Raw genomic sequence first — 26,912 nt, forward strand, 5'->3', positions numbered from 1 at the left:
CCTGCAAAATGCTTCTGGAGGTGGGGGAGGTGAAAAATGGGCCCGTTTTTCACCTCCCCCACCTCCAGAAGATAGACAGAGAAAGAGAAAGAGAGACAGAGAGAGACAGAGACAGAGGGAGAGGGAGAGAGAGACGGAGAGAGAGAGAGAGACAGAGACTTGTTGATTGTAAGCTCCTTGGGGTTGAGAACAATTGCTGTAAAACTGAGTTTCCTGAAGTGGACCACTAGACTCCTAAACAACTGAAAAAATGATCTAGTAAAAAGAAAAGTCAACCAAAAGAGCAACATGCAAACAAAAGCAAATAAAACACCCCCAGGAGCAAAACAAATTAAAGTTTAATTTGTGTGCATTGTTAAATTGACCACGCCCACATAGTCACATGACCTAGCCACACCCAGTCACATGACCACCTAGCTACCGCCCAACCAGCTGGTCCGGGCCCCCAACAGTCTGAGGCACCGTGAATTGGCCCCCTGTTTAAAAAGTTTAAGGACCCCTGATCTAAAGAAAGAGGGGGGAACTTTAATATGCAATTAATCATTATACAGCACTGATTCTGATCATGGGCAATGAATCCCAACTGTGCCCTTTAGTTTCATGATGAGCCTATCCTTTGGTCACTGCAAACCTTGTAGACAACTTCAGCTTGGAGAGGACTTGAAATCCCGAAAAACTATCTCAGAGCCAAGTGTTGCTATCTCTGGAAACATTTTGAAGAAATATAATGCTGACAAAGAGAACATTCCCCCTATCCCTTCAACCATGTCTGCCCTTAAAATGAATCCAACATCTCTACTGGAAGTGGACAAAAAGAAACCAGCGCTGAAATGGGAGCTTTTTTTCCTTTGTTTAAAATGTTTTGCTGCTGAAAGAATGGCTGTCCTATTTAACAGCTCCCTCTTGGATTAGCCCGATTTGACATTCATATGGGGCCATGCTACTTAATGCAAAAAATAGGGAATATTCTTAAATGTCTTATCTATTAAGTTTTAGCAAAAATAAAAAATAAGGAAACTAATTTCTATTACAATAACTGTGAGTCAAGGCTTTATTATTAGTCATCAGTAATAATTGTGCCTTGGAGAATTATATATTTATGTATATAAATATCCTTATCTCTTCCTCCAATGAACAGGCATCTCTTGGTGTGCTAAACAGCCCTGTTGGCTTTCAGCCTTAAGGCCAGGGTTTTTTTTCCCCTTCCTGGGCAGTGGGCCAGAGTTTTGGATGGGTCTGTCCTACAAAACTTTCGGAATTTAGCATATATGTGGTTGGCCTTGATTATTCTGTATTGTGGTATGTGTTTGTGTGTTGACTGTTTTGTGATTCTTAGATTCTATGTTTTTAACCCATGTAAGAAAGTGGCTAAAATGCTGAGCTTGTCGGTTGAAAGGTCGGCAGTTCAACGGTTCTAATCCCTAGTGCCGCATAACAGGGTGAGCTCCCGTTACTTGTCCCAGCTTCTGCCAACCTAGCGGTTCAAAAGCACGTAAAAAATGCAAGTAGAAAAATAGGGACCACCTTTGGTGGGAAGGTAATAGAGTTCCGTGCGCCTTTGGCGTTTAGTCATGCCGGCCACATGACCATGGAGACATCTGCAGACAGCGCTGGCTCTTCGTCTTTGAAACGGAGATGAGCACCATCCCCTAGAGTCGGGAACAACTAGCACATATGTGCAAGGGGAACCTTTACCTTTAAGAAAGAAAAAGTTGGTGTTTGCAAGTTGGGCAGCCATATGAATCTTTTAAAGAAATAAAATCGGTACAAATGTTTGATAAAACAGCAGTGCTCTAAAATCAATTACAAAAAATATATCAAGTCAGCAGGAAATTGCATCTTCTAAAGTTTATGTTGCCTGTAGAAAGAATGCTTTTCTGAAGACTGACTTTTGCTTAGTACCTCTTATACCCATTCCTGCTGTGATGGTTCAGAAGACCAGCAAGATTTATGGTTATGAATTTGACCAAGGGATTGAGTAGACAATCACTTTTAGGAGGCCCTTGACAGAATAGATTTCTTTCAGCTTGAAATAGCTGCACAGCCTAACTCTTTTTGGATGCTAATGGATGGCTAAGCATTTATTTATTTGTTATCCTTGTCATTCCATAGGCCTTAACATGGGCTGCAGGCTATCCTCCAAGCCAGTGGTGGGTTTCAAATTTTTTTACTACTGGTTCTGTGGGTGTGGCTTGATGAGCGTGGCTTGGTGGGCGTGGCAGAGGAAGGATACTGCAAAATCTCCATTCCCTCCCCACTCCAGGGGAAGGATACTGCAAAATCCCCATTTCCTCCTGATCAGCTGGAACTCCGGAGGCAGAAAATAGATGGGGGCAGGGCCAGTCAGAGGTGGTATTTACCGATTCTCCAAACTACTGAAAATTTCCGCTTCTGATTCTCCAGAACTGGTCAGAACCTGCTGAAACCCACCTCTGCTCCAAGCTAAGAATCACAAAACAGACAACACACAAACACATACCACAATACAGAATAATCCTCCAATGGATTTTCCAAACTATTCCTCTATGACCCTAAAACTTTAACCTATTTTGTTGCCAGACTATCAGGGAGACTGCATCTGTTTCCCAACTGATTTCCCTGTTCCAGACACTAATAGAAGTTTTGCTAGAAGTGAAGAGAAATTTCACTAGAAATTTCCAGAAAATCATTTAGATCTATACTGTCTCTTCCATATTCAGATCACCGTTTTCTTGCTTTGAAGTAAAAACGAAAGATGAGGTGTGAGTTTTTTTATCTCTTGTTTTTACCTGAGGTAAAACAAGAGATTTTTAAAAAATGTTCTTGCTATATGGGACCAGATATCCTTTTGAATTGCCTCATGATAACCTCAGCCAGGATTTAATGATTGGGCTGGATTCAGTATCCCTCCAGTGAGGAAAAAAGGGAAAGCTGTTAATGTGTGTGACAAATGAAAGCGACAGTGCACACTTTTATATAGTATCTTAATTTTTTCGTAACAATGGCATTTGAATTTTTACACTTTAAATCTGATTTTGCTCTAAATACTTTAGGCCTGAATATTGTAAACTCCAGATTCTGAAAATGAAATTGAATTTTTTAAAGCTGTATTTAGTATGGGTGATAGATTTTACATATTAACATGAGTTATCTATATTTAAGAGGAAACAGGCCATGGTCCCCAAAACATTTACAGGTAGTTCTCGACTTACAACAGGTTGTTTAGTGACCGTTTGAAGTTACAACAGCACTGAAAAAAGTGACTTATGACCATTTTTTATATTTATGACTGTCGCAGCATTCCCCTGGCCACATGATCAAAATTCAGATACTTGGCAACTGACTGATATTTATGATGGTTAAAGTGTCTTGGGTCATGTGATGACCTTTTGTGAAATCTGACAAGCAAAGTTAATGGGGAAGCCAGCTTCACTTAACAACTGTTACTAACTTAACAACTGCAGGGATTCACCTAACAACTTTGGCAAGGAAGGTCATAAAATGGGGCAAAACTCGCTTAACAAATTTCTCACCTAGCAACAGAAATGTTGGGCTCAGTTGTGGTCCTAAATCATGTTGTTTTTAGTCGCGAAGTTGTGTCCGACCCATTGCGACCCCATGAATAAAGAATAATTGAATAAATAAACTGAATAAAACTAAAAAATAACTGAAAGAGTCTTTCCAACTGTTTTATAGAGCTGGATCGAGGCCTGACTGAATCCCAAATCCAGGTGATTTGTCGCCAGATGCTGGAGGCCCTCAACTATCTGCATGGCAAGAAGATTATCCATCGAGACTTGAAGGCAGGCAATGTGTTGCTAACCCTAGATGGAGATATTAAACTTGGTGAGACATATACTTAGCTCTTCAGTGAGAAATAGTTGTTATGCCAAAAGATTGGTTCTTGTATTCAGCAAGTAGAGAAAGGCTTATATTTAACAGTTGGGACTATTTTGTTGCGAAAATAGCAATCAGACAACTAGGCACATTTAGCTGTTAGATAATAGTCTTTTGTTAGATTGGTCTTCCTCCAGCCTTTTTCACCAATCAAATATTTTTGGATTGGAAAAGAAGAATTTGCTGAATGTAATCCAGCAGCTTTTATTATTGACCAGATTTCTGAATTTCCTTTCAATAAGTTCTTAATGTACAATCTTGTATTTAGAAAGAAGTCCCACTATTTAATGGAATTCCCTCCTGAAAAAGCATGCACTGGATTGCAGCCTTGGTGGGCTTTTGTCATGTTATTTAGCCATGACAAAATGCGAAAATATTTTAACTGGAAATGTATTTCTCCAACAAAGAAGACTAAATATATTCAGTCATGGGGCCAAAAGCTGCCAGAGAGAGGCCCCATGAAGTCAGAAACAATGCAAATAAAATTCTTGTTTCTACTTCAGACTTAAGAGTATAGATTAGTTGCCTCTTGGGGATTCACAGCTTTTTATAATCCATATAACACAGATAATGTAAATGAAATTTACAGTGAGTTCAGACTTCATGAGCAAAATGAACATGGAACTTTTCGCTGGCACCAGATGGTATCCATACAGAGCTTTTTTTTTTTAAAAAAAGAACTTATATTGAAATCACAAATCTTCTAGGAAAGGAAGAAAGGCAGAGTTTTAAGATTTGAGGATGTCTCAGGGAACAAGGATAGAGACTTTATTTAAGAACATAAATCATGGCCAAAGAATAAATGGACCACAATTGAAAGGTGATTTCTGAACAGAACCCTCTATGGATTTATTGAGCTAATGCTTTTAAGCATGTTCATAAATGGTGTAGAGAGAGTCAGCAGAGATGTAGGTTAGTGTAAGTGGATATAAATCAATAAACATTTTGTAAAAGAAAATGATTGTTTTTTTAACAGGTTTTATATGGGAGAGAGACATAGTCATAGTTGCTAGGTTCTTAGCTTCATCTTAAGAACTTTAGTGCTTGCTGCTGATCTCTCCCCTCCATCCCCTTCCAGAAAGTGGTGTGTGTGTGTGTGTAGGGGGGGAGTCAGTTCAGCAACTTTGTCATTTTGTGAACTTTGTGGAATGTAACATTGGCTACAGTGAGAAAGACACAACCACCAAAGAATTTTCTTCTCTTACTGGCTTAGACAGTATTTCTTTGTCCAAAAGGCCAACCTTTTCCATGCTGCCACATAAGGATAGCTGTTGTTCTAATGTTCTTGTTAGACTCTTAGGATTTTTACTCACTATCCCAATCTCTTAATTGTCTAGTAATGGTTCCTTGGGATTGGATGCTTTTGTTTAGAACTCATTCTTCTTTATAAGCAGAAGTTTTTGATAATTGGTTAACTCTAAATGGAAACCTGTTTGCAGAGCAGGTTAGTGTTGGGCAGGTATTTAGAAGACAATGCTATATAATCAAATATCTCAATAAGTCAGCATTTATCTTTCCAGGAGCAGAACAGAAGTTTAAATTTTGCATTACACATGGTGCCCTTTCATTACTTTTAATTGTGACCTTCCTTCTCAAGTTGTCATCCCATTGTCACCATATATTCATCTTCATGCTTGTCCCATCTTAAGTCTATTCAGGGTAGAATTATGAGAGGTCCAGTTCTGCCAAGAACATAATTTAACAGCATGTGAATTCTCTGGAACAGCAGTTATAAAATCCAAAATTGCACAATGAAAAGTCCTGCATACAAGTTGATAAAGAAATTAGGCTCATTAAAAAGACTAATAAAAGCAGAAGTAGTAGGTGTAGGAATGTAAGGAGACACTGAAAGCTACTTACGAATTCAGCATTTTTCTTATTGTTCTGTGAGGGCTTGTGTATAAATCAATGCTTGCTATTCTTTTTGAGTTTCATGAGAATTGGCATCATTTCTATATCAGTGGAGAATTTTATTTGTTGATGTGGAGAGATAAGAAGGCTTTGTATCCTCTTTATAGTGGAAATTTCTGGGAAGAGGTGGAAATAATACTTATGTACTGTAAAATGGAACTGTAAATTATTGTAGGAAATTGAATTTAAATAGCAAAGCCATGTGTTAGGATGGGGGGTGAAGTCCCTGACAGTGAATTGTTTCCCTCTTATAGTAAAGCAAAATTCTGTTCTAACTTGATGACAGATGTAAAAGTGTTTTCTTTATCATCCCTGTAATTATGGTTATCTAAAAAAAGCAAGTTAATCAGAATCCTAAGTTACTTTTCACATCCTTCTCAAATACTCACCCACATTGAAATAGTCTGTTTTAAGAGAAAAATATTTGGCAATAATATGTTTTGTGGGTATAGATTCCATCATTTGACTATCATTGTTTTTATATTTTTAACATGTTTCAGATCATTATTATAGGCTAGATATGGGTAGAGCCAATTCCCAAATTTGGGGATTGTAGTACAATAAGATGCAGAGAGTCCTTGGTGTCCATCCAGGTTAAAGTTTCTATTGGTCCTCTGTATGCTTGCTTTGAGAAATAAACCGAGAAGTGATATAATTAAAGGTTGCCCTTTTCACTGCAACCCAAAACATTCATTAAAGAATTGAATGTGATTTCAACTCTTTTCAGCCGATTTTGGAGTATCAGCCAAAAACATGAAGACTGTGCAGAAGAGGGATTCTTTCATTGGCACACCATACTGGTAAGAGGATTATTTCAGTAGCATGACCTTTAAAGAAGTTGCTGCCAAATTTCATTGGGAGGGAAGGGGAGATGTTGTGTCCTATTCAACATACGGTGTTGTAGTTATTTATTATGGGGCTGCATTTTAAAGTATGCCCTGCATATTCAGATATATTTGTCTCTGTGCTGTGTGACTGATATCTTGATCTTAATTAGTCCCATTTGTATGTATTTTAAATGAATGTAAAATATAAAATGAGTGTGTCACCCTAGAAGGCAGTGCTGTATTTAATATTTGTAGGGTTTTTTTTAATGAGTTTGTGTGTTTCAAGGATTTTATCCTTGGAGATGGAGGGAAAAATATGGAAGAAATAAAAACTGTCAGCTGCAACAATATTCTGTCATTTGAATCACTGCCTCTCTTAAAACAGTAAAGAAAGTGCAGCTTTTATCTGGAATGAGATATTGATGGAATTTGGGCTGTTCTGTCTTCTTTTTAACCCCCCCCCCAAATTTGGTGGAATGTCCTTTTGAAGCAATTCCAAGGATATAAAAACAACTATTCACTCCAAGAATTTAATCGCTAAATCAGCTACATCATCATTAAGGGGATGCAATCAGTGTGCATTTAATTTGCCATTTCAAACAGTATCTAGGCCAGATGTCATTAGCCGACTGCTTGCCTTCTGTGGCCAATTGAGAATGGAGAGATGAATGACCGGGAGTGTATATGTGGGCTGGATATGGCCTAAAGAGGTTAACCATCTTTGTTATCTATTAATTTCAGTAGAGGATGCATTTCTATGTTATATTCAGTAGTATTACCAAAGACAACGGGATTCAATGAGTTTGTAAAGCTGACTAGTTCATTCTGAGTACAGAAGGGATGAATTTTCATATTTCATTCATAGTTTAGTTGCAAAGTTATACTTGTTATACTAAGCCTAGACTAGTTGAATATATATAGTTTAGCTTGAAAACAAGATATGGTTCTTAGAACCACTTTCAGCAAAAATGAATTTGTAGTAGAATTTCACTCTTCTTTCTTTGATTTGTTTTTTTAGGATGGCTCCTGAAGTAGTGATGTGTGAGACTATGAAAGACACCCCTTATGATTATAAGGCTGACATATGGTCCTTGGGCATAACACTCATAGAAATGGCACAAATAGAGCCACCTCACCATGAGCTGAACCCTATGAGGGTCTTACTGAAAATAGCCAAATCTGATCCTCCAACTCTTAATTATCCATCAAAGTGGTAAGAGGTTTTGTTTTTTCTTGTTCATTAACAATCATGAATACCTACAAGAAGCGTCCTGGTCTTCTGTCCCTCCCACATTTACTAACAACAACTAACAATATTTACCAGGAATTGTTTACCAATTCCTGGTAAACAAAACAGGAAATATGACTGGATGAGCTAATTGTACATTATTGTAAGGCTACATTCATAGAATCTTGTAAAGGTGAAGATATAAATCTCCGATCACCACTTTTAACTGCCCAATCAATTAGGGCAGGTCTTTCCTACATTTCTTCCTCTGACTATTAGACCCCTGGGGATTCCTACTCTTCTCTGATCATTTCCTAAGCAGAATCTCTTTTGTTCTCCTTCAAGGTCATTTTCACATAGGTAAAGGTAAAGGTCCCCCTCGCACATATGTGCTACTCGTTCCCGACTCTAGGGGGTGGTGCTCATCTCCATTTCAAAGCCAAAAGGCCAGCACTGTCCAAAGACATCTCCGTAGTCATGTGGCCAGCATGACTAAATGCCAAAGGTGCACGGAACACTGTTACCTTCCCACCAAAGTGGTCCCTATTTTTCTACTTGCATTTTTATGTGCTTTTGAACTGCCGGGTTGGCAGAAGCTGGGACAAGTAATGGGAGCTCACCCTGTTACGCGGCACTAGGGATTTGAACTGCTGAACTGCTGACCTTTCGATCGACAAGCTCAGCATCTTAGCCACTGAACCACTGCGTCCCATCATTTTCACATACCATTATATTAATAGGAAATATTTTACTACATTAATCACCTTACTTTGTAAGCAGACAGAATAAGTCTGTAGCAGTGGTGAAATGTAAATTTTGTTACTACCGGTTCTGTGGGTGTGGCTTGGGGAGGTAATATGACAGTGGGCGTGGCCAACTTTTTTTTTTTTTACTTTTAAAACCATTTTTCTTCAACCTCTTTGGCTGAAGAGGTTGTTTTAAAAATGCTTTTAAAGCCTCTGACGATCCCAGCTGACTTGCCTGATCAGCAGAGGCTTTGTTTTTACTTTTAAAAGCATTTTTTCTATAACCTTTTTGGCCGAAGAGGTTGTAGAAAAAATGCTTTTAAAAATTTAAAAAAAAGCCTCTGATGATTGCGCGGCTCAGTTGGGCAATTGGGGAGGCAGGGATTTTTGCTACCGGTTCTCCGAACCACCTGCCTCCATCGCTACCGGATTGGGCTATCCGGTCCGAACAGGGAGCGTTTCACCCCTGGTCTGTAGCAATTGGAATAATCATGGTAGAAAAGATCTGAGAAGTTGAATTTGAAAAGCGGAACCTTTCCAGCTGTTGCTGAATTCCACCTACCATCAGCCTCAGCCAGCATGGCTAATTATTAGGGTTTCTCAGCTGCTATAAAATATTGCCATTGCCAATGGGGACCCATTTAATAAAAAAGTTCTCGAGGAGGAATAACCAGAGGAAAGGAAATATTTTTCTTATTATTTTAATAACCTTGGACTAGTTCAGAAACACACCGCCTAAGGCACCAAGCCCTTACTCGAAGCTGTAATGCTTTAAATGCATCCCTCAGGACTACTCCATAACTTGCCACTAAATTGTAATATTTAATCTGACAGAAAAGGGAAATAATTAAAAACATGCTGAGTAATCACCTTAACTGCATTTAATTAAGTCAATTAAAGTAATTTTAATTAGATTTTGTTCTTCCCAGTTTGTCAAATGCAGCCCTTTGGGCATCACTTGAAATGTTTCCAACAAAAGGATTATGTATCCCTAGTCTTGATTAAGATTCCCTATGGTGATCTCCAGGTTAGCTATAACTTCTGCCTCTTTCACTATTGACCATGAGTTTTGCAGCTGATGGAAAGTATTATTCCAGCAATGTCTAGCAAGCGTAACATTGAGATATCGCTCATCTTGGTTACTGTTAGTACTAAATTGTAATTTGTTTATACACAAATCTCTACTTATCCCTCAAAACTAGGTAATGTTGGGCAAAGAGCTTTGTCTTCTTAGCGTATGTTCCTAAAACATGTATGTAAAGGTGTTACTTGATAGAATGGGCTGTGAAAATAACCTTGAGGGAAGAAGAGTCCCAGCCAAGACAATAGTCAGATAGATCTCCACCCAAAGCAGGAATGGAATTTGAGAAATTTGCAAGATTCCGTTACTGTAACCCTATAATAAAAGCTGTTTTAGTATTCATGATTTTGGTGTCTGATTCTGAGCTACCTCAAAGGGCTGACACATACAAAAAGTATACCTTGAATTCCTTAGAGCAGCCTTTCTCAACCTGATGTTCTCTAGATGTTTTGGTCTACAACTCCCATTATCATTGTCCTTAGTTTTTTCAATCATTATTTTCCATTTCTTATTTATATGATATTGCAGTGTGCTGTTTTCCAGAATATTTCATTTCCAAACTCTTAAAATACAGTCTTTCCTCCCTTAGGACTATATAATATCACATTTTTCTGCAGCATCCGAGATATGAACAAAGATAATAGCTTAGTACCCAAGTACATTCGTTGTAATAAGAAGATACCAGGTTCTCTCCCTGACTTCCTCGTTTAAAATGCGTATGATAATAAGGGAGAGGAAAAATTCCCTCCATTCTAAGACAAATGCAAGCGTCCTTGCATAACAACTACTTGTTCAGTAACTGTTCAAACTTGTGTTGGCACTGAACAAGTAGTACTTATGACTGGTCCTCACAGTTCTGGCCATCACAGCATCCCCATAGTCACACAATTACTATCTGAGCACTGTGCAACCTCACAGTTATGGATAGCAGCATCTTGTGGTCATGTAGTTATCATCTGCAACTTTCATTGGTGGCTTCCAATGGGGGAAGCCAATGGGGGAAACCAGCAGGAAGTCACAAATGGTAATTGTGTGATGCCCTCACTTAATGAAGTGAAGAACTGGACTGCAGAAATTGTTGTCACTAAACAGCATAGTCATGTGACATCACACTGTATGACCGCATTGCTTAACAACAGCAAATCCAGTCCCGATTGCTGCTCTTAACTGAGGTCTACCTGTAGCTTGACTGGTGCAATGTAGCTTTCTCTGTTTCTGTGAAAATTTGAAATGTGATTTATGATGATATTTTTAATGCACAGCACAGTCCCCAGCAAATATCCAACTAGTGCAACTTTGTACTTTTACTTTCTGAAGCTTCTTTTGGCCTCTCCCAGGACACAAAATGTTTATTAGAAAGTCATCGAGTTAGGCTTCCTATTACAAGAGGAATAGAAAACAGCAAGACTCTCTGAATTTCTTGCATAGGAATAAAAAGGTAAAGGTTCCCCTTGCACATATGTGCTAGTCATTCCTGACTCTAGGGGGCAGTGCTCATCTCCAGTTCAAAGCCGAAGAGCCAGCGCTGTCCAAAGATGTCTCGTGGTCATGTGGCCGGCATGACTAAACACCAAAGGTGCACAGGACACTGTTACCTTCCCACCAAAAGTGGTCCCTATTTTTCTACTTGCATTTTTTTTACGTGCTTTCAAACTGCTAGGTTGGCAGAAGCTGGGACAAGTAATGGGAGCTCACCCTGTTATGTGGCACTAGGGATTAGAACCGTTGAACTGCCGACCTTTCGATCAACAAGCTCAGCATCTTAGCCACTGAGCCACCACTTCCCTTCTGCGTAAGAATAGGACAGTATAATTTTTCTGGCTAGAAAATCACTGAGTAGAGGAGCCATATGTGAAATATTTGCTGTGGTTATATGTAGAAACTGGCAATAAGTGTTTTTATCTATTCTTACATGGCAGCCGGCACAGAAAAAGGGGTGCAGGAAGGGAGGAGAGTACAATCAGTTGTCTGACAGAAGGCTTTGTATTAGTTTAAACTCAGGCAGCCATTTGTCCCTGCGTGAGCTTGCTAACATTTGGTCTTTGGCATGAATTGGGAACAGAATGACAGCATGTAACTTGCTTCTGAACAGCTACAGTATCTGGGTAGCAAAACAGCGGTAGATCTGCAATTAATCAAGGCCACATTTTTTTTTTACTAATATTATTAAATATATACAAATTTGTGCTACTTTGTGTTTCTTCCCACTGAAAAGCACCAATTTCAATTTGTAAACCGTGTAGTGTGTATCCAGGCTAGGATGTTCTTGTTTTCTTTCTCCCAACATTTTTAAATGCGTGTGTTTGTTCATAAAGGTCTCTAGCATTCAGAGATTTTCTGAAGACTGCACTTGACAAAAACCCTGAGACCCGGCCAACTGCCACACAATTACTGGAAGTAAGTATAGCATCTCAAGTGAGTCACACACGTTGACACTGCGAAAGGCTCATAAATCCACACACATTCCCTGGTTAGAGTACAGATTTCCTCCTTGGTTATTAATATAGAGAAAACTTGGATGGTTGCTGGAGTTTAGATTTTAATTATGTAGGAATTTTGTCTCTCATGGGACGAAGAACTCTGCCATTTGCATAGTTCTGCTTTCTGAGGCATCTAGTACAATCTCCCTTGTACTTCTGAAACCATTTTACACTATGGTCTTCACTGGGTTTTTCCAGGTAAGTCTGTGTATATACTGTACATGATTAGGTAGTTCCTCTTACCTGTTCAACTGTGATGGAGGGACATCTAACATAACATTTTGTATATTTCAGCTCCTTAGTTGCTCCTAGGAATGCAGTTTTTATGCATAATGCTTCTATGGGCAGGAATAGTGATACTGACTGAAGTCCCATAGATTGAATGTCATACCTGAGAGCCTAATTTTGTCTTACCTCATAGCAACAGTGCCCAATTTTAAGCAGAGTGTTTTACAATTCCAGCTCATAGTTGCACTTATTAAGCAATAAAAACATATTTTTCTAAAGCTGTAAGAGGCAGCTAGCCCTTATGTCTTTTCCTGTTTTCTCTTTGCCTTATCTGTGCAAAGAGCTTCAGTGTTTCACTGTCAAAGAGAGCATGTGCTTGTGTAGAACAGCTACTTAGAAGCACACAAATGCCACAACTGTGAAAGAAACCAGTCTGATTATGTAAAAGACTGATAACTAAATATACTTCTAGCTCCTAACATTTTCTGGAAATGTTTTGGCCCCAGTAATGCAGAAACTGATTTATGACTATTTATTTTAAAGTTAGAGATTGCAATATTATTGCCTGTAACTCATGATCAATACATTGTGCAGGTAATCCTCAATTTACAACAGTTCATTTAGTGACTGTTCAAAGTTACAACTGCACTGAAAAAAGTGACATGACCATTTTTCACACTTACAACCTTTGCAGCATCCGCATGATCATGTGATCAAAATTCAGATGCTTGGCAATTAGTTCATACTTACGACCATTGCTGTGTCCCTAACTCTTTTGCCACTTTTGACAAGCAAAACCAATGAGGAAGCCAGATTCACTTAACAACCATGTTACTAAATTATAACTGCGATGATTCACTTAGCAACTGTGAAAAGAAAGGTCATAAAATGGGGCAAAACTCACTTAACAAATGTCTCATTTGACAACAGAAATGTTGAGCTTAATTGTGGTTGTAGGCTGGAGGACTATCTGTATTGAACATGAATATTTGAGTAGCAAAGGAAGAGGGAGGTAGCTGACAAGGCCTCTACATTCACTTTGTCTTGCTCTTGATTTGCAAGAGAATCAGGCTAGTTTGGTAATCATGAACTTGATTTTTTTAGCATCCTTTTGTCAGCAAGGTCACCAGTAATAAAGCCTTACGTGAGCTCGTGGCAGAGGCAAAGGCTGAAGTGATGGAGGAAATTGAAGACAATAGAGAGGAAGGTGAGGAAGAGGACTCGTCAGAATCTGCCTCTGTAAGTTGAATTCCTTTTATTGCATTAAGAGATGTTTGCTTTAAGGAAACAAAGCAAAATATTACTTTTACCCTATACCAGGTGCGAAATCCAGCAGGTTCTGACAGGTTCTGGAGAACCGGTAGCAGAAATTTTGAGTAGTTTGGAGAACCAGCAAATACCACCTCTGGCTGGCCCCAGAGTGGGGTGGGAATGAAGATTTTGCAATATCCTTCCTCCAGGAGTGGGGAGGAAATGGGGGATTTTGCAGTAACCTTCCCCTGGAATGCGGTGGGAATGGAGATTTTGCAGTATCCTTCCCCTGCCATACCCACCAAGCAATGCCACACCCACAAAACCAGTAGTAAAAAAAATTGGATTTCACTACTGACCTATACATACCTGAATGTGTGCTTATACATCTATGCATTAGTAGACACAGACATATGTACTGTATACATGCACATTAAAAATCCTTCAGAGTCCACAAACTACACTAGCTGGATTTTTGAAAGCAAAGTGCTGGCTCCCTTTGACCCCTGCAGCTACTTGCAGAGGAGAGAAGTTGTGTTGCCTTTATGCAGGTGGGCAGGAAGAATGGGCTCCTTGGATGAGAAGAGGCTGCTCTTTATTCAGCAGCCAGGAATCCTTCAAACAATGTTTGGACAGGGAGCCAAGCCTTCCCTTTCCGCTTGCAAGATGACTTTCTCAATAAATGCATTCGCTGTGTGGACAAACATGTCCCCTAGGAAACATTTTAATTGTCGGCACCTTTAACTATGAAGAACGTAGCCTTTAGCTGCTTAGGATTAAAACTGTAAACTGCTCCCTGGACTGTGCTGGCTGCTTTCAGGCTTAGTTAGGACAGATAGAAGGAAAGACATTTGGGCAGGGAAGAGGCGTTTGGTCCATTGAATGATTCAGGATCATCAAACAAGGTGAGATCTGCAGTCACTAGCCAACAACAAGGATATTATCTAAAAAAAATTTTTTTTTCAAACTGGGCAGACTCTGCACATTCCCATCCATCAATGGTTTCGCTGGATAAAAAGAATGAAGAATCTTCTGTAGAATATACCTTGTTAACTAGCTCAACTTTTTGTCTCTTTCTGCCTTTTGTCCCCGACATGAATAAAATAAAAACAGCGTTTGAAAGAAGTATTTGGAAGCCTGTACAAACTAACTTTTCAACAAGAAGAACCACAAGAAAACCAAGAATATATTATACTGACTCAGCAGTAGTTTTGTGGTAGGATAGAATGGAGCGTGGTAGCTTTGCTTTCCATATTGCTAGAGGTATAGATTCAAAAATATTGAATGGACCTTCAACATTCTGGACCTTCTCAGGACTTCTTGGTTACAAGGAGGCAGTAGAATATAGTTAGAGTTAAGAATGCATTGCATGTCCCCTCTACCTTCTCTTTGCCCTAGATACTGTTTAACCTGAGGTTACTTCCCCTGCCTTCCTTCTGAGGTATGTAGATACACACATACACAGACAGAGACAGATATACATACACATACACACTCACATGTGATCTCAGGCTCTCCTTCTGTGTCAAGTACACAGGCAGATTTGTACCTTATTGCATGGAGGTTGTGAATTGTAACAAACATTTTTTTATTAAGGCATGTATAAAGGATTTGTAAGAGGTTTGTGTCTCTAATACGAGTATCACTGAATCTTATCAAATGCAACACAGGAAATCAAAGATTTTTGGTTTGTAGGAAATATAGCTGAGGATTGTTTGCAGCGAAGAATGACTTTCTTTACTTTATAGATTTTTTTTCATATAACTTTATTGCAATTTTGAAAAAGAAAGATAAATACTTACAATAACGATTATTTAGAACAGAAGGGAAAAGGAAAAAAAAAGAGAAGAAAAAGCTACAAATGAAGGAAAGAAAAAAAGGAAAGAAAATATGAAGAAGTAGTTTCCAATTTTCTTTACAGCAGTTATAAATATGCATGTAAATTAACCTCTTAGTCTAGGATTACAACATGATATATATTTTTTCTATAATCTATTTTTTCCAGTTACCAAAACCATACATCATAATTTCATTTTTTTTCCTGGTCCACATCAAAAGTCTATAAATCTAGTCAAAAAATCTATAGTCAGACCTTACTACCATTTTAGTGACTCTCATTCTGCCCTTGCTCTGGGCTGAAGCCTGTCCATTTCTTGAGATTTCCTTTCCTCATGAATAAAGTTTCTGTTTCTGTTTTTCATTTTGAGGTTTTCTTCTGAACGTATTTTAGTTGTGGTTTTGTAACGAGGTGGAAGAAATGCTATTTTTCTGTCCGATTTGTCTTTCATTTTAGTCCTCACCTCTGCAGCCTCTCTGGCTGTCTAATGAGTAGAAGCCTCATGTGAGAACTTCTGTTGTGGTTGCCTCTCTTGTAATGTAATTGAAGCAGGGGAAGCGAGAGAGATGAAGATTGCTGTAGAGCGGTTCCATAATGAGAGACAGAATATCTGTCTTCATTCCTTGGCCATCTCCTAACTACAAGAGCTGCAAGAATCTTCCACTTTTTCCATGAAATTTCAGGAAATGTTGTTTTCCGTTGGAGAAAACAATGAAAAGCATCCTCCCCCCATCTCTCAGAAGAGTTAAAATGCAGAATATAATTTTGGCACAGCACTCCCTTCAGTAGCTGCCAAGATTTTATTAATAATACTTGAAGCAACTCAGATTCTATCCAGTACAATGGTGAGCAATACACAGTTTGAAAAGAAAGTGAAATGGATGGGGCGGGAGGGGGGGGACAGTCATTAGTACAAATTATGTAGAAGGGCAGCCTGAAGCCTTCTGCTCCCAGGAAAACTTAAGCTTCACCTTTCGGCATTTTCATTACTAATTTTCCTACTCCTTTGTATGTGAAAAGAATGAAAAAAAAAATGCTTGATAGTTATTATTTGGTGAAATCCACCAAGCAAAAGGAGTGGTTTCCTGAAGTCAAATTGCATGTTACTTTAAAGGAAATAGATAACCGGTTCTGCCTTTGTTCTTTGCTCGGATGAAAGGCAGGGAATCCAGTCCCAATTTAGTTCTTTCTAATAGGCTCTGATGAACTTTCAACAATGTGCCCTTCCTCACTGCAGCTCCAGTTTAGATTTGAACAGCTGCAACTTGCATAGTCCAATAAGAATGCTTGGTTCTAATTGGGGCAACAGGAATCCTGAAGTTTTTATAAATGCAATCATCACCTTTCCAGTCCAATTTAGCTCATTCTAATTCTAGTGGTCAGGAACTATTGCTTTAACAGTTTGCTAGGGGGTGAATAATTGTTTGAATGCCATAGTAGAAGAAAATTGTTTGGACCAATCACTGTTTCTCAGCCTAGTGTGCTTCACAAGGATATTCTGAGAATAAACTGAAAGATAGTGAAATTACTATTTACATTATCCCAAATTCACTGGAGGAAGGGCAGAAAAAATATAGTAGGTTAACTCATTGTCCCTCTATTATAAGGCCAATCTAATTGACACAAAACAAGGAATATAATGGTAATGCAAGACAATCTGTATAATTTTGATAGGTTAGTACTTGTCCTAGCCTGCAGATCTTCTTCTAGCCTGCAGAGCTTTAGCAAAATTGTTCATAGTTCATGAATGTGTAAATGCATTCAGAGTTGAAATTGGGACACAAAAGTGCCAGTCCAATCTAAATAAAGATAAGCAAAAATGTATGATCAATGGCTAAGGTTTAAGATTTATTTCTATAGCCATCCAGCTTAACCAAGTGACTAGGTGTCTTACAATTCTGGGTTCATAGGAAAAGTTAAAAAGTGTTTTTCAAGTTCAGATGAAAGAATAGCATTTCTAGGAAAGCTGGTATGGTTTAAAGACAAGCACAGAGGACACAAGACTAAGGTACTGAAAATGCTTTTCTAGTATTATACTCTGTCCAGGTTCCTGATTTTCATTCAGACATAGCCATCAGTAGCCAACTGGCTGCACAAGCCAGGGTGTTCAGTATAACAGCCAATTCTCAGTAGATCTTCCTGCCAAGATGTCTCACCATAGATTCTAGAGTATTTCCACTCTTTGGATTTCCACATCCATAGTAGTGACATTCTGAAGATTGGACAATATGGACGAAGAGGAAGAGATTGGCTCTGTAGAGGTTGGAGTGGTGAACCCTGCTTCTGCCTTAGTAGTGCTACAACTCAATCTCTCAGATGTCTAATATCCCATCCTGCTCCCCTTATTCTTGTGATAGCATGCCAGAGGCATGACAAAAATTCAGTATTCTTGGTTGCAGACTTTTTCTATTTTATAAATTGGAGGTCCTGTAACCCTGACAGAAGGCTTACGGAGGAGAGATCATCAGAAACAGAAAAGTGTAAAGGCAGGCCGAACGAAGCAAAATTGGCAAAGAGTGAGCTGGGGCAACATACTTCAAGTAACAGTTCACTAACAGTGTCAAAGAAAAGTCAAAACACAGCCTACTGGAAGATTTTGGCAGGATGTTGTCAGCTGTTCTGTAGCAAGGAGAACACTTTATAGACCAGCAATGAGACCTTCTGTGAACTGATGAAGCAGAAGAGGAGAAAGCATCTTCATCAGTGCCAAGTTACTAGGAGAGAATTAAACTTTCCCTTTTACTTCTAACTCCCACATCCTCCCCACCTCCACTATATAAGTTGGCAGAGAGAGGGAATATTCTCTAGGTACTCAAAGTTTCCTCAGAACTCAATGATGAAACAAATTACCTACTTCAGCCTAAGTTTCAATGGTTTGTTTGCAAAAATTCTTTTCTGGAGGAGAATGTGATCCTGTTTCCCCTTAGAACGAGTCTCTGTTTTATCTCAGTGTGTTCAGTGTTCTGTTTGTTAATTGTTCTTTCTTGTTCCTTCAGGCAAAAATGTTTTTTTTTTTAAAAAAAAGGATAATTTCATTATCTTCCTCTTGTTTCCCCTCTTCCTTCACTCAGCCTCATGACGTTCAGAAGAGGGATTCTTCTCTTTCAAGCCAGTTAGGTTTGGAAGGAGAAAAGCTTCAAGAAAACCGCTTATCACTTGTGGCCAATGGACCAAAGTTGCCTTTGGAGCACGTCAAGGAAGCTATAAATGGGCAGGACAGTAGGCTTTTGGAGGAAGAAACTAGAACTGAAGTTCTGGTCAAAACTGCTGAGCATTCAGATATGTTGGGAATTGAAAGTTATTCAGTCCTGCCTGGTGCCAAACAGAAGTTAAACACGAGCACCCAGGCATTGCAGCCCAATGAAAACATTAAACCAGCAGAGGATGGGGCTGTCAACCACCAAAAGGAAAGCACTGAGACAGCAAACAGTGAGGATTCAAATTGGGGAAGCCACACTGTAAACAGCCTCCTTGAAACACCGACTGAAGAAAAACTCCCCAATGGGAGTGTGAACTCTTCTCAGTTTGAGAATGACAGCCTTAAAAGAGATTCTGATTCTGGTAGCACCTCTGCTTCAGAGAGTATGGACCTCAACATCTCTTTATCTACTGATTTGTCCTTGAACAGAGGCAGTGAATCCCACTCCCTAAAGGTAAGAATTGAAGATTGTGGGTGGGGCAGAGGGTTATGTAGGTGCCCCCATTGAATGATCAGCAAAAAAGCGCAGCAGCAGCACCCTTTCTTTTGTGCACTGATGCAACAATGCATCACTGGATTGTAGGATTAGGAAATTCAGCAGCATCTTCTACTACAATCAGGTTGTGTTTTGGGCTGCAGTGGATAGGAAGGTAAGAAACTTTCAGGTCCAGAAATCAGAGGAAAACAACCAAATGCTTCACAAGTGTTTTGGATTTTAATTCTCATTAGCATTACCAACTAATTTTTTTTTTTTGACTGAAGACACACCATTGCAAGTGATGTCATTGAAAAATCTAAATAATACTATGTTGCCTGCCTAGAGATAGTACTGTAATAATAAAGCATGTAAGGAGGATGAGTCCTATTTTTTGGTGGAAAGAGAAGATACTTAAATATTTGTGATTTCAGAGAGGGTTCAAATTTTGAAATTTCAGAAAAATGATTGGCATTCAGTAACTGTCAGTTCCTCCTGGTCTTTGTAAGTCTTCTAATTGGACAGGGTGTCTTCCCTTCCCCAAACTCCCCCAAATACAAATACTAAAAGCAAAATGAATCATACAAATCAAGAATATCTGTGGGATCTGTTGTTTTAATTTCTTAATATTGTCTTGGAATCTGAATTTCCTCGCTAGAAATCTTTTCTTTTTTCCCCATGGTGATTATGATTCCTGTGAAGGTTTTAGAAAACACATTTTGTTTAGTTACAGTAAATAATTATTTCATATTCAGAATGTCTTATTGTCTTTTTACACTGTTTCTTTTGTTATATGTGTAGAATGCAAAAATGCAGAACATGACACTGAAACGAACAAGAAGATTTGTAGTAGATGGAGTGGAAGTGAGTGTTACCACTTCAAAAATTATTAGTGAAGATGAAAAGAAGGATGAAGAGATGAGATTCCTCAGGCAAGCTAAAACTGTGTTTTGTTTGTAAGGATTTGTACAGGCCTGACTGTTTAGGTAATCAGTGAAAACGTTAAATACTAGGAAATTTTTTTTGATGGTAATAAGATTCAGCCTTGGATCAGAGAATCTATGAAAATAGTAGGTCATTTTAGATCTTGTTCAAGTACAGCACATACAGAAGCATATCTATGAGGTTTCTATTCACTAGAGATTAGAAATTATTTTATGGAACCAGATATTGAGAATTATCATCCAGTATTCCATCCAGCTTGGCCAAAGGCTATCTTGGATTTATAGGAGTTGCAGAATAATACATCTAGAAAGCACTAAACCATGCAACAGAACAAGAATGGGGAACGGAAAAATGAAAGTTCAGCAATTCATTGCTAATGTTTTTGCCTGCTCTTTTTATTACCACAGTAGTCAATAAATGTCTGGCAACAGTCTGGCAATCTAAATTATACCAAAACAAGTGACATATGGTAAGTTTTCTAAAACTCAGTTCAACAGAGGTCAACACCACAAACTTACCTGAATTGGTCATTATATTTCTTTCAGTTTGCTAAGTTTCAGACAGAGATATATTCTTGCATGCCAATTGTATTAAACTGCATTTATTCAAAACCTTTGCATGATGTAATCTGAATAATTCAAGGCCAGAAGTGCAAATATAAACAAGAAAGAGCTGAAAAAACCAGCCTCTTCAAAATATTCTGCCTGCAGGCCAAAAGTGGTGTGTGTTCATGACAGTGATTGAAAGAGTCAGTTCTCCCCTCAAGGAGATTCCTAGATCCTTAGAATGTAGATGACAGCAGGCAACCCATCTTGGCTAGTCTTCATTATGATTATTTTAGCCTAAATGGTGCTTCTGTGTAGCTTTAGTTTTAAAGGGAAAGCTTCTCCTTTGTTTCTAAACTTCTGTTCTACTTTACTTCTGTTCTGACTTCTGTTCTATTCTGCAGGCGGCAGGAGCTGCGGGAGCTACGTTTACTTCAGAAAGAGGAACATCGGAATCAGACACAATTAACAAACAAACATCAACTGCTCGTGGAACAAATGTTAAAACGTTTTGAACAAGAAATGAATGTAAGTGGGAAAAGGAATTGCCATCTCAGAAGTTGGCTGAAGATGGAGAAAAGAAAAATTAACAAGCCATAAGTGGTATTAATTAGGTTAGAAAGAAACCTAAACCCTGGCACTAAAAGTAGTGTCAGTTCTCTGAAGAATTATGGATAGAATGGCAATCTTGTCTGTGTGAATGTATCAATATTAATACATTATATATTGTATATCGTATCGTAACTAACAAAACATAACAAAAAACATAAAACATAACATTCTTTACTATAGATTGTGGATGTTAGGTGTGAGAGGCTTATAATCTTTTATTATTCAGAATAATTTTCCTGTGTTTATATTTTAGTGTCTTCAAACATTGAAGATCCTTTGGAAAATCCTTGCTAAAATCATAATATCAAGTAGCAAAATCCCAAATGTTTTGAACTCCAAGAAATTCTCATGCTGATTTTTTGAAGCTGCAGTTCAAAATATCTGGAGCATACAAAGTTTGATATTCCTGACATATTCTTAGCACATACAAAACAAGGGCTATTCTTCCTTCTATCCCTAATAATTTCTCACACTACTAAAAAATTGCAGGAATCTCCCATCCAAACATAATTAATTTTTAGTTATGCATTGTTGCGTTGTAAAATTTTGGTATGCATTTCTGTTCCAGATTCTCTTGCATGTTCAGAATGCCAGGAAGCAGCATATTTAGTTAAACATTCTGGGAGAAGAAATCCCTTCCAGTCACTTTTCTTATGTCTCATAGTATGCCACCTCTAATTCAGCATCTTCTGCAGGTGTTATCCCACAACTAACGGCATGCAGACATCATGACTATAGTAATATGGGTTTGTTGGAGCTGTACTCCAACACATCTGGAGAGTGCAAGGTTGAAGAAGAGTTATGTAAACAGATGCAATCATTTCTTCTGCCAGTATCAGCATTGCTGAATCCTTCTCAGTTTCTCTATTGTTAAATCTTCAAAAAAAATTGGCAATAATGTTTCAAATACTATATTTGAACAATTAACAGTCTCCATCCTCAAGTTTTCTCAGGGCTATACATTCCCAGTTTTCAATCAGGCTTAATAGGAATTTCTCTTTCTTTGATCATTTGAAATTATTCCTGTACTTGAGCAATTTTTCCCATTATTTTTTCCTGTGCATCATCCAATCTTATACATAGAAGGAAGCTTGAACAGCTTTTTCCTGATCTACTGTAACACACACACACACACACACACACACACACACACACACACACACACAGGCAATCCACAGCCTACAGACAAGGATGCCACAGTCAGGTCCTAATGGTTGTTGTCCAGATTGTCATTGCTGAATCAATCATCAGCAACATGAATCCTATCATCCCCAAAAGGGTTGCATTAAGATCAGTGAAGCCACTAGTCCCAAAATATTGCTCCAAAATATTGTCCATCCTTCCTGCACTAGTTCAGAGGTTTTTCGTCAGAGCTACTATTGTTAAATCCTGCATACTGCCTGACTCTCAACAACAAAGAAATTACATTAAACTAAATCATTAAAAAAATAAAGATGGCAAGCATGATGAAGTGAGTGGTCTTACTTTCTCTTGCTGAATCCGAGGTGAAATAATAAGAGTTACTTCTCAGTTACAGCTCAAGCAGTGGACTCTTATTTAATGTTCACAGCCAAGATAGTGTGAGGATCTTTTAGATTTAATATGAAATTAACTAATGATTCTTATCTGAAACCAAACTTAGGTATCTAAGCTTGTTTCCCCCCCCCAAAAAAAACTTTGTTCTTATTACTGAATTAAGAAAAATATCAATTTATTTAAGGTTCTATCTGACATTTCTTGTGTAGTCAAAGAAGAAGTTTTATGACACGGAATTAGAAAATTTAGAACGGCAACAGAAGCAACAAATTGAAAAAATGGAGCAAGATCATGCACTGAACCGGCGAGATGAAGCTAAACGTATCCGTGCTGAGCAAGAACGGGATCTGGTTAAATTTCAAGAACTGCTGAAACAAAAAAAGAAAGAGGTAAAGCTTTGAATTCTTACATGCTAGGATAATGTTAGGATGCCAACCTAGCTCTCAGTTAAAGTCTTTGTCATAAACAAAGCAGTTCAAGGGGGTTGGAAGGTGAAATCCAGGACAATGAAGAAAGTAGTCCAAGGAAGAAAAAATATACAGGAATGCAGAGAAAGGCGTAAAGGAAAGAAGTATGAAAAAGTGAGGTGAGAGAGAAGGCAGGAAAACGTAAAGAGCTAACGAAGTTGTTTAATGATTGAGCTGTAAATTGTAAAGTTCCTGGTTCAAATCTCATTTCTTCCACAAACTTTTTCAACATCTGTAGACATTTCTCTATAGACACATTAGAAATACATTCTATTGACCTAGGGGCTGCTGAATAAAAAGGTATTGAGGGAGGAATTTGGGGGACAATGCCAATTTTAAAAAGGCCATTAATAAAAGAATGAGCAACAGCAAGACAGTAAGAAGGAGAGACAGAAGAGAAACAAAAAACTGACTGCACTCTTCAGTTTTCTGCTAAATGTATGAAACCTTATTATAGATCCTTTAAGCTACAAAGGGCTCCCCAGTGGTTCTGAATATCTCAAAAGTTTGACTGCTTGTCTTTTTCCTTGTTATGAAGCTCAAGAATGACATTGAAAAACTCCCCCGGCAACAACGCAAGAGCAGCATGAAAGTGAAGATGGATGAATTTGTACAAAAAAAGCAAGTAATGGTAAGGCACAAGAGAGATTTAATTGACATTGTAGCACAAACTCTTACAGCAACCTAGATTCCCAACCAGAAACACTATGGATTATCTCAAAAGACCTTCAGAGAGCCTGGAATTCTAGTTTCTAATTAGTTTGAGAATTACCATCCCAACGTACGTAAAAGTTGGCAGATTTGGGAAAGCTCTGGCCGGCCAAGACGAGTATTCATACATCTCCTCTCTCATTCCAGGAACAAGACTTTATAGCCAAGCAATCTGAGGATCTGGAGCAGGCTATGAAAAACATTACAGCTCAGAATCGGAAAGAGATCTGTGACAAAGAACGAGATTGCCTCAATAAAAAGCAGCAACTTATGAGAGGTGCTTTTTTTCCTTATATGGACCAGTTAGAATGGATTACAAGTAACAAAGTCGGACTAAGAAGAATATGCTTTCGTTTAAAGGCAATGCAATAGGAAAGCATTAGCAAAGCTGTAAACAGGAAGAATGCAAATCGTTTACAGTAATGAGAACAGGGGTGAAATGCTCACGGTTCGGACTGGATCGCCCAATCTGGTAGCGATGGCGGCGGGTTGTTTGGAGAACCAGTAGCAAAAATCCCTGCCTCCCCCCACATGCCCAGCTGAGCCATGCGATCATCAGAGGCTTTTTTTTACTTTTAAAAGCATTTTTTCTACAACCTCTTCGGACGAAGAGGTTGTAAAAAAAAATGCCTTTAAAAGCCTCTGATGATCCCAGCTGAGTTGCCTCTTAAGGTTGTAGAAAAAAATGCTTTTAAAAGTAAAAAAAAAATTGTCTTGACCATCAGTATTTATATTATTGAATAATATTTTAAGCTTTTAAAATAATGTTTTAAGATAGAGAGTTGTTTTTGGAAAAGTAGCTAATTAATCTGAAGTTATAAATTTCCAAGCCATTTTTTGTCACAGTGCTAGCTTGAAAGCCAACAGTAAAACATCAAAAATAGAGCTTACCTATAACACGGGGATGGGAAAACTTGTGATATTCCATATTCTGATATACAGCTTTCAGCTTCCTGGCTGGTGCTGGTGAGAGTTGGAATCAAAAATTAAAACAGAAATATAAATGTAAAAGTAAACCTTTGCTACAGATTTCTAAGGAAGCAAAAGCCACCATAGTATGAATTCTTCCCAGATTATAGTATCTGGTTGTTCGTCTTTCTTTAATAAAAGATCTCCTCTGAAGAACTGTTCATAAAAGATATGATGGGAAGAGATCTCATCTATCACAAAGCCGTATTTTATGCACAAAAAGTATTTGCATTTTTTTTTAAAAAGTACATATGCGGAATAGATATGCAAAGAGAAAAAAGTGTCAAATTCAGGAAACCAGGAGCCAGTATAGAGTTCAAAAGCACTGTAAGTTTATCCCCTGCAACCTATATACAAGAGCCTTGAGTCTTCGGAGAAAGGCGGCATACAAGTTGAACAAATAAATAAAAATCTGATCCACTAATAGTCAAGGCAAACTGGTACCAGATAAAGAGTCAATAGGCTAATCCTAACCCTAACCCTAACCCTAACCCTGGATGTGGGTGGGGCTGGATTTAGGTCTCTTGGGGGGGTCATAGTGACTCCAAATTTATGATGCATTTGACCTTCTTCTCAGGCTCAGCCTGATCATCTATAAAAAAAATTAGGAAAGAAAGCAGAGAATTCTATTTTAAAATGGAATTCATATGCAAAATTATACATTAGGGAGGCTTATCATTTTTCTTTTAAATGTGAATTAGGAAAGGTGCGTGCAAAAGCTTTATACATTAGGAGATGTTTCAAGGAACCACCAATTTTTGAAAATTATTTTTAAAAATGGTATTAACACAGCGTTCTATGGATTGGAATACTATTATAGGAACACAGATTGGGAAATGATTATTTGTACTGATCACTAACCGCTAATCTAAAGGTTCACAGATTTTCCGTCTCTGTAGCAAAGATTTTGCAATCAATTCCTTCCCACACACACATATTCTTCCTCTTCTCTTGCTTTGGGAAGTCCCGTGCAAAGAAAAACAGCTGCTCTTGTCATTCATTTACCTTTTAATTTCAGGCCCATAATGTCATAATATAAAGAGAAGGTTGAGGGGGACAGAAACTGAGCATGTGGGTAGACATCTTGAGATTGAAACAGTTACTCTTCCCCTCTCTGTTCAAGTTTTGAAGGACCATATATATATATTTAGTTTGGTTTTTTTTTTAACCCTGTAGACCGAGAAGCTACTATTTGGGATCTTGAAGAGCACCATCTGCAGGAGAAGCACCAGACTTTGAAACAGCAACTAAAAGATCAGTATTTCCTCCAGAGACACGAGCTGCTCCGGAAACACGAGAAGGTAGCAGCATTTTCTGTTCTCGGTTCTTTTGAATGATAGGTGAGATCTAAAGTTGCAGATATACAAATCAAGTGTGCAGAAGAATCAGAGCGTGGAGATATGGGAAAGGTTATTTGGTAGAGCATCATAATGAGGAAGATTTAAAATTGTATGGTAACTGTGGGCACCTAAGAGCTCCTGGAAAGGAGTACTCTGGTTATAATACAACCATCTAGAGTTATTAGAGGGAGGACACACGCTTAGAGTTAGTCTCTCCTAAATTAAGATTCTCTCAATATGTTGGGTTGTAGTTCCAATATCCACTGTGATTATAGTCAAGTTTGCTAAAGAAAATTTCTTCACACCAGATTAAATTCTGATTTCAGAGAAAGAAACAACAACATTAGATCAAATGTTCTATTTCCGCCTTTTGCTGTGATAGAAATTGCATTGAATCTTTGGCAAAACTGCTTATTTTACATTATGAAACAAGATGTCTTTCATTTCCATTAGAGAAGTTTCTAATGTTCCTTCTCTATATGGAGAATACTAATATATACAATAATATTGTACTAATAGTACACTAGTATATATTGTATCTCTGATTTATTGGCACCTGTACTGTAGGTCTGGATGATCGCTAATATTCATATATTGCTTATTATGTGCATAATTTATTACACATCACTACACATTGCATTGAACAGT

At 38.2% G+C, this 26,912-nt stretch overlaps 1 protein-coding gene and 1 long non-coding RNA gene across 7 annotated transcripts in view; one reads left to right on the forward strand and one right to left on the reverse strand.

Moving 5' to 3' along the window:
- STK10 (serine/threonine kinase 10) overlaps positions 1-26,912 on the forward strand; it is an 81,035-nt gene that overhangs the window by 46,472 nt on the left and 7,651 nt on the right. For both annotated transcript variants that reach the window (XM_034405553.3, XM_034405561.3), the window contains exons 4-15: positions 3,676-3,825; positions 6,515-6,587; positions 7,633-7,827; positions 11,985-12,066; positions 13,482-13,616; positions 18,537-19,118; positions 19,941-20,071; positions 21,034-21,157; positions 22,987-23,166; positions 23,783-23,875; positions 24,103-24,232; positions 26,101-26,225. In XM_034405553.3, the coding sequence (XP_034261444.2) occupies positions 3,676-3,825; positions 6,515-6,587; positions 7,633-7,827; positions 11,985-12,066; positions 13,482-13,616; positions 18,537-19,118; positions 19,941-20,071; positions 21,034-21,157; positions 22,987-23,166; positions 23,783-23,875; positions 24,103-24,232; positions 26,101-26,225 (2,000 nt within the window). The remainder of the gene's footprint in view (positions 1-3,675; positions 3,826-6,514; positions 6,588-7,632; positions 7,828-11,984; positions 12,067-13,481; positions 13,617-18,536; positions 19,119-19,940; positions 20,072-21,033; positions 21,158-22,986; positions 23,167-23,782; positions 23,876-24,102; positions 24,233-26,100; positions 26,226-26,912) is intronic.
- Positions 1-26,912, reverse strand: part of LOC132710946 (uncharacterized) — an 81,482-nt gene that overhangs the window by 32,150 nt on the left and 22,420 nt on the right. For 3 of the 5 annotated variants that reach the window (XR_015732536.1, XR_015732540.1, XR_015732535.1), the window contains one exon: positions 24,847-24,918. This is a non-coding gene — a long non-coding RNA (uncharacterized LOC132710946). Of the gene's footprint in view, positions 1-5,335; positions 5,559-15,821; positions 19,834-24,846; positions 24,919-26,912 lie in introns of those variants that run through there. The other 2 variants (XR_015732542.1, XR_015732541.1) reach the window with 2 other exon arrangements.

Source organism: Pantherophis guttatus, chromosome 2, assembly GCF_059756535.1.
Source record: "Pantherophis guttatus breed Tessera chromosome 2, ASM5975653v1, whole genome shotgun sequence".
Lineage (NCBI taxonomy): Eukaryota > Metazoa > Chordata > Lepidosauria > Squamata > Colubridae > Pantherophis > Pantherophis guttatus.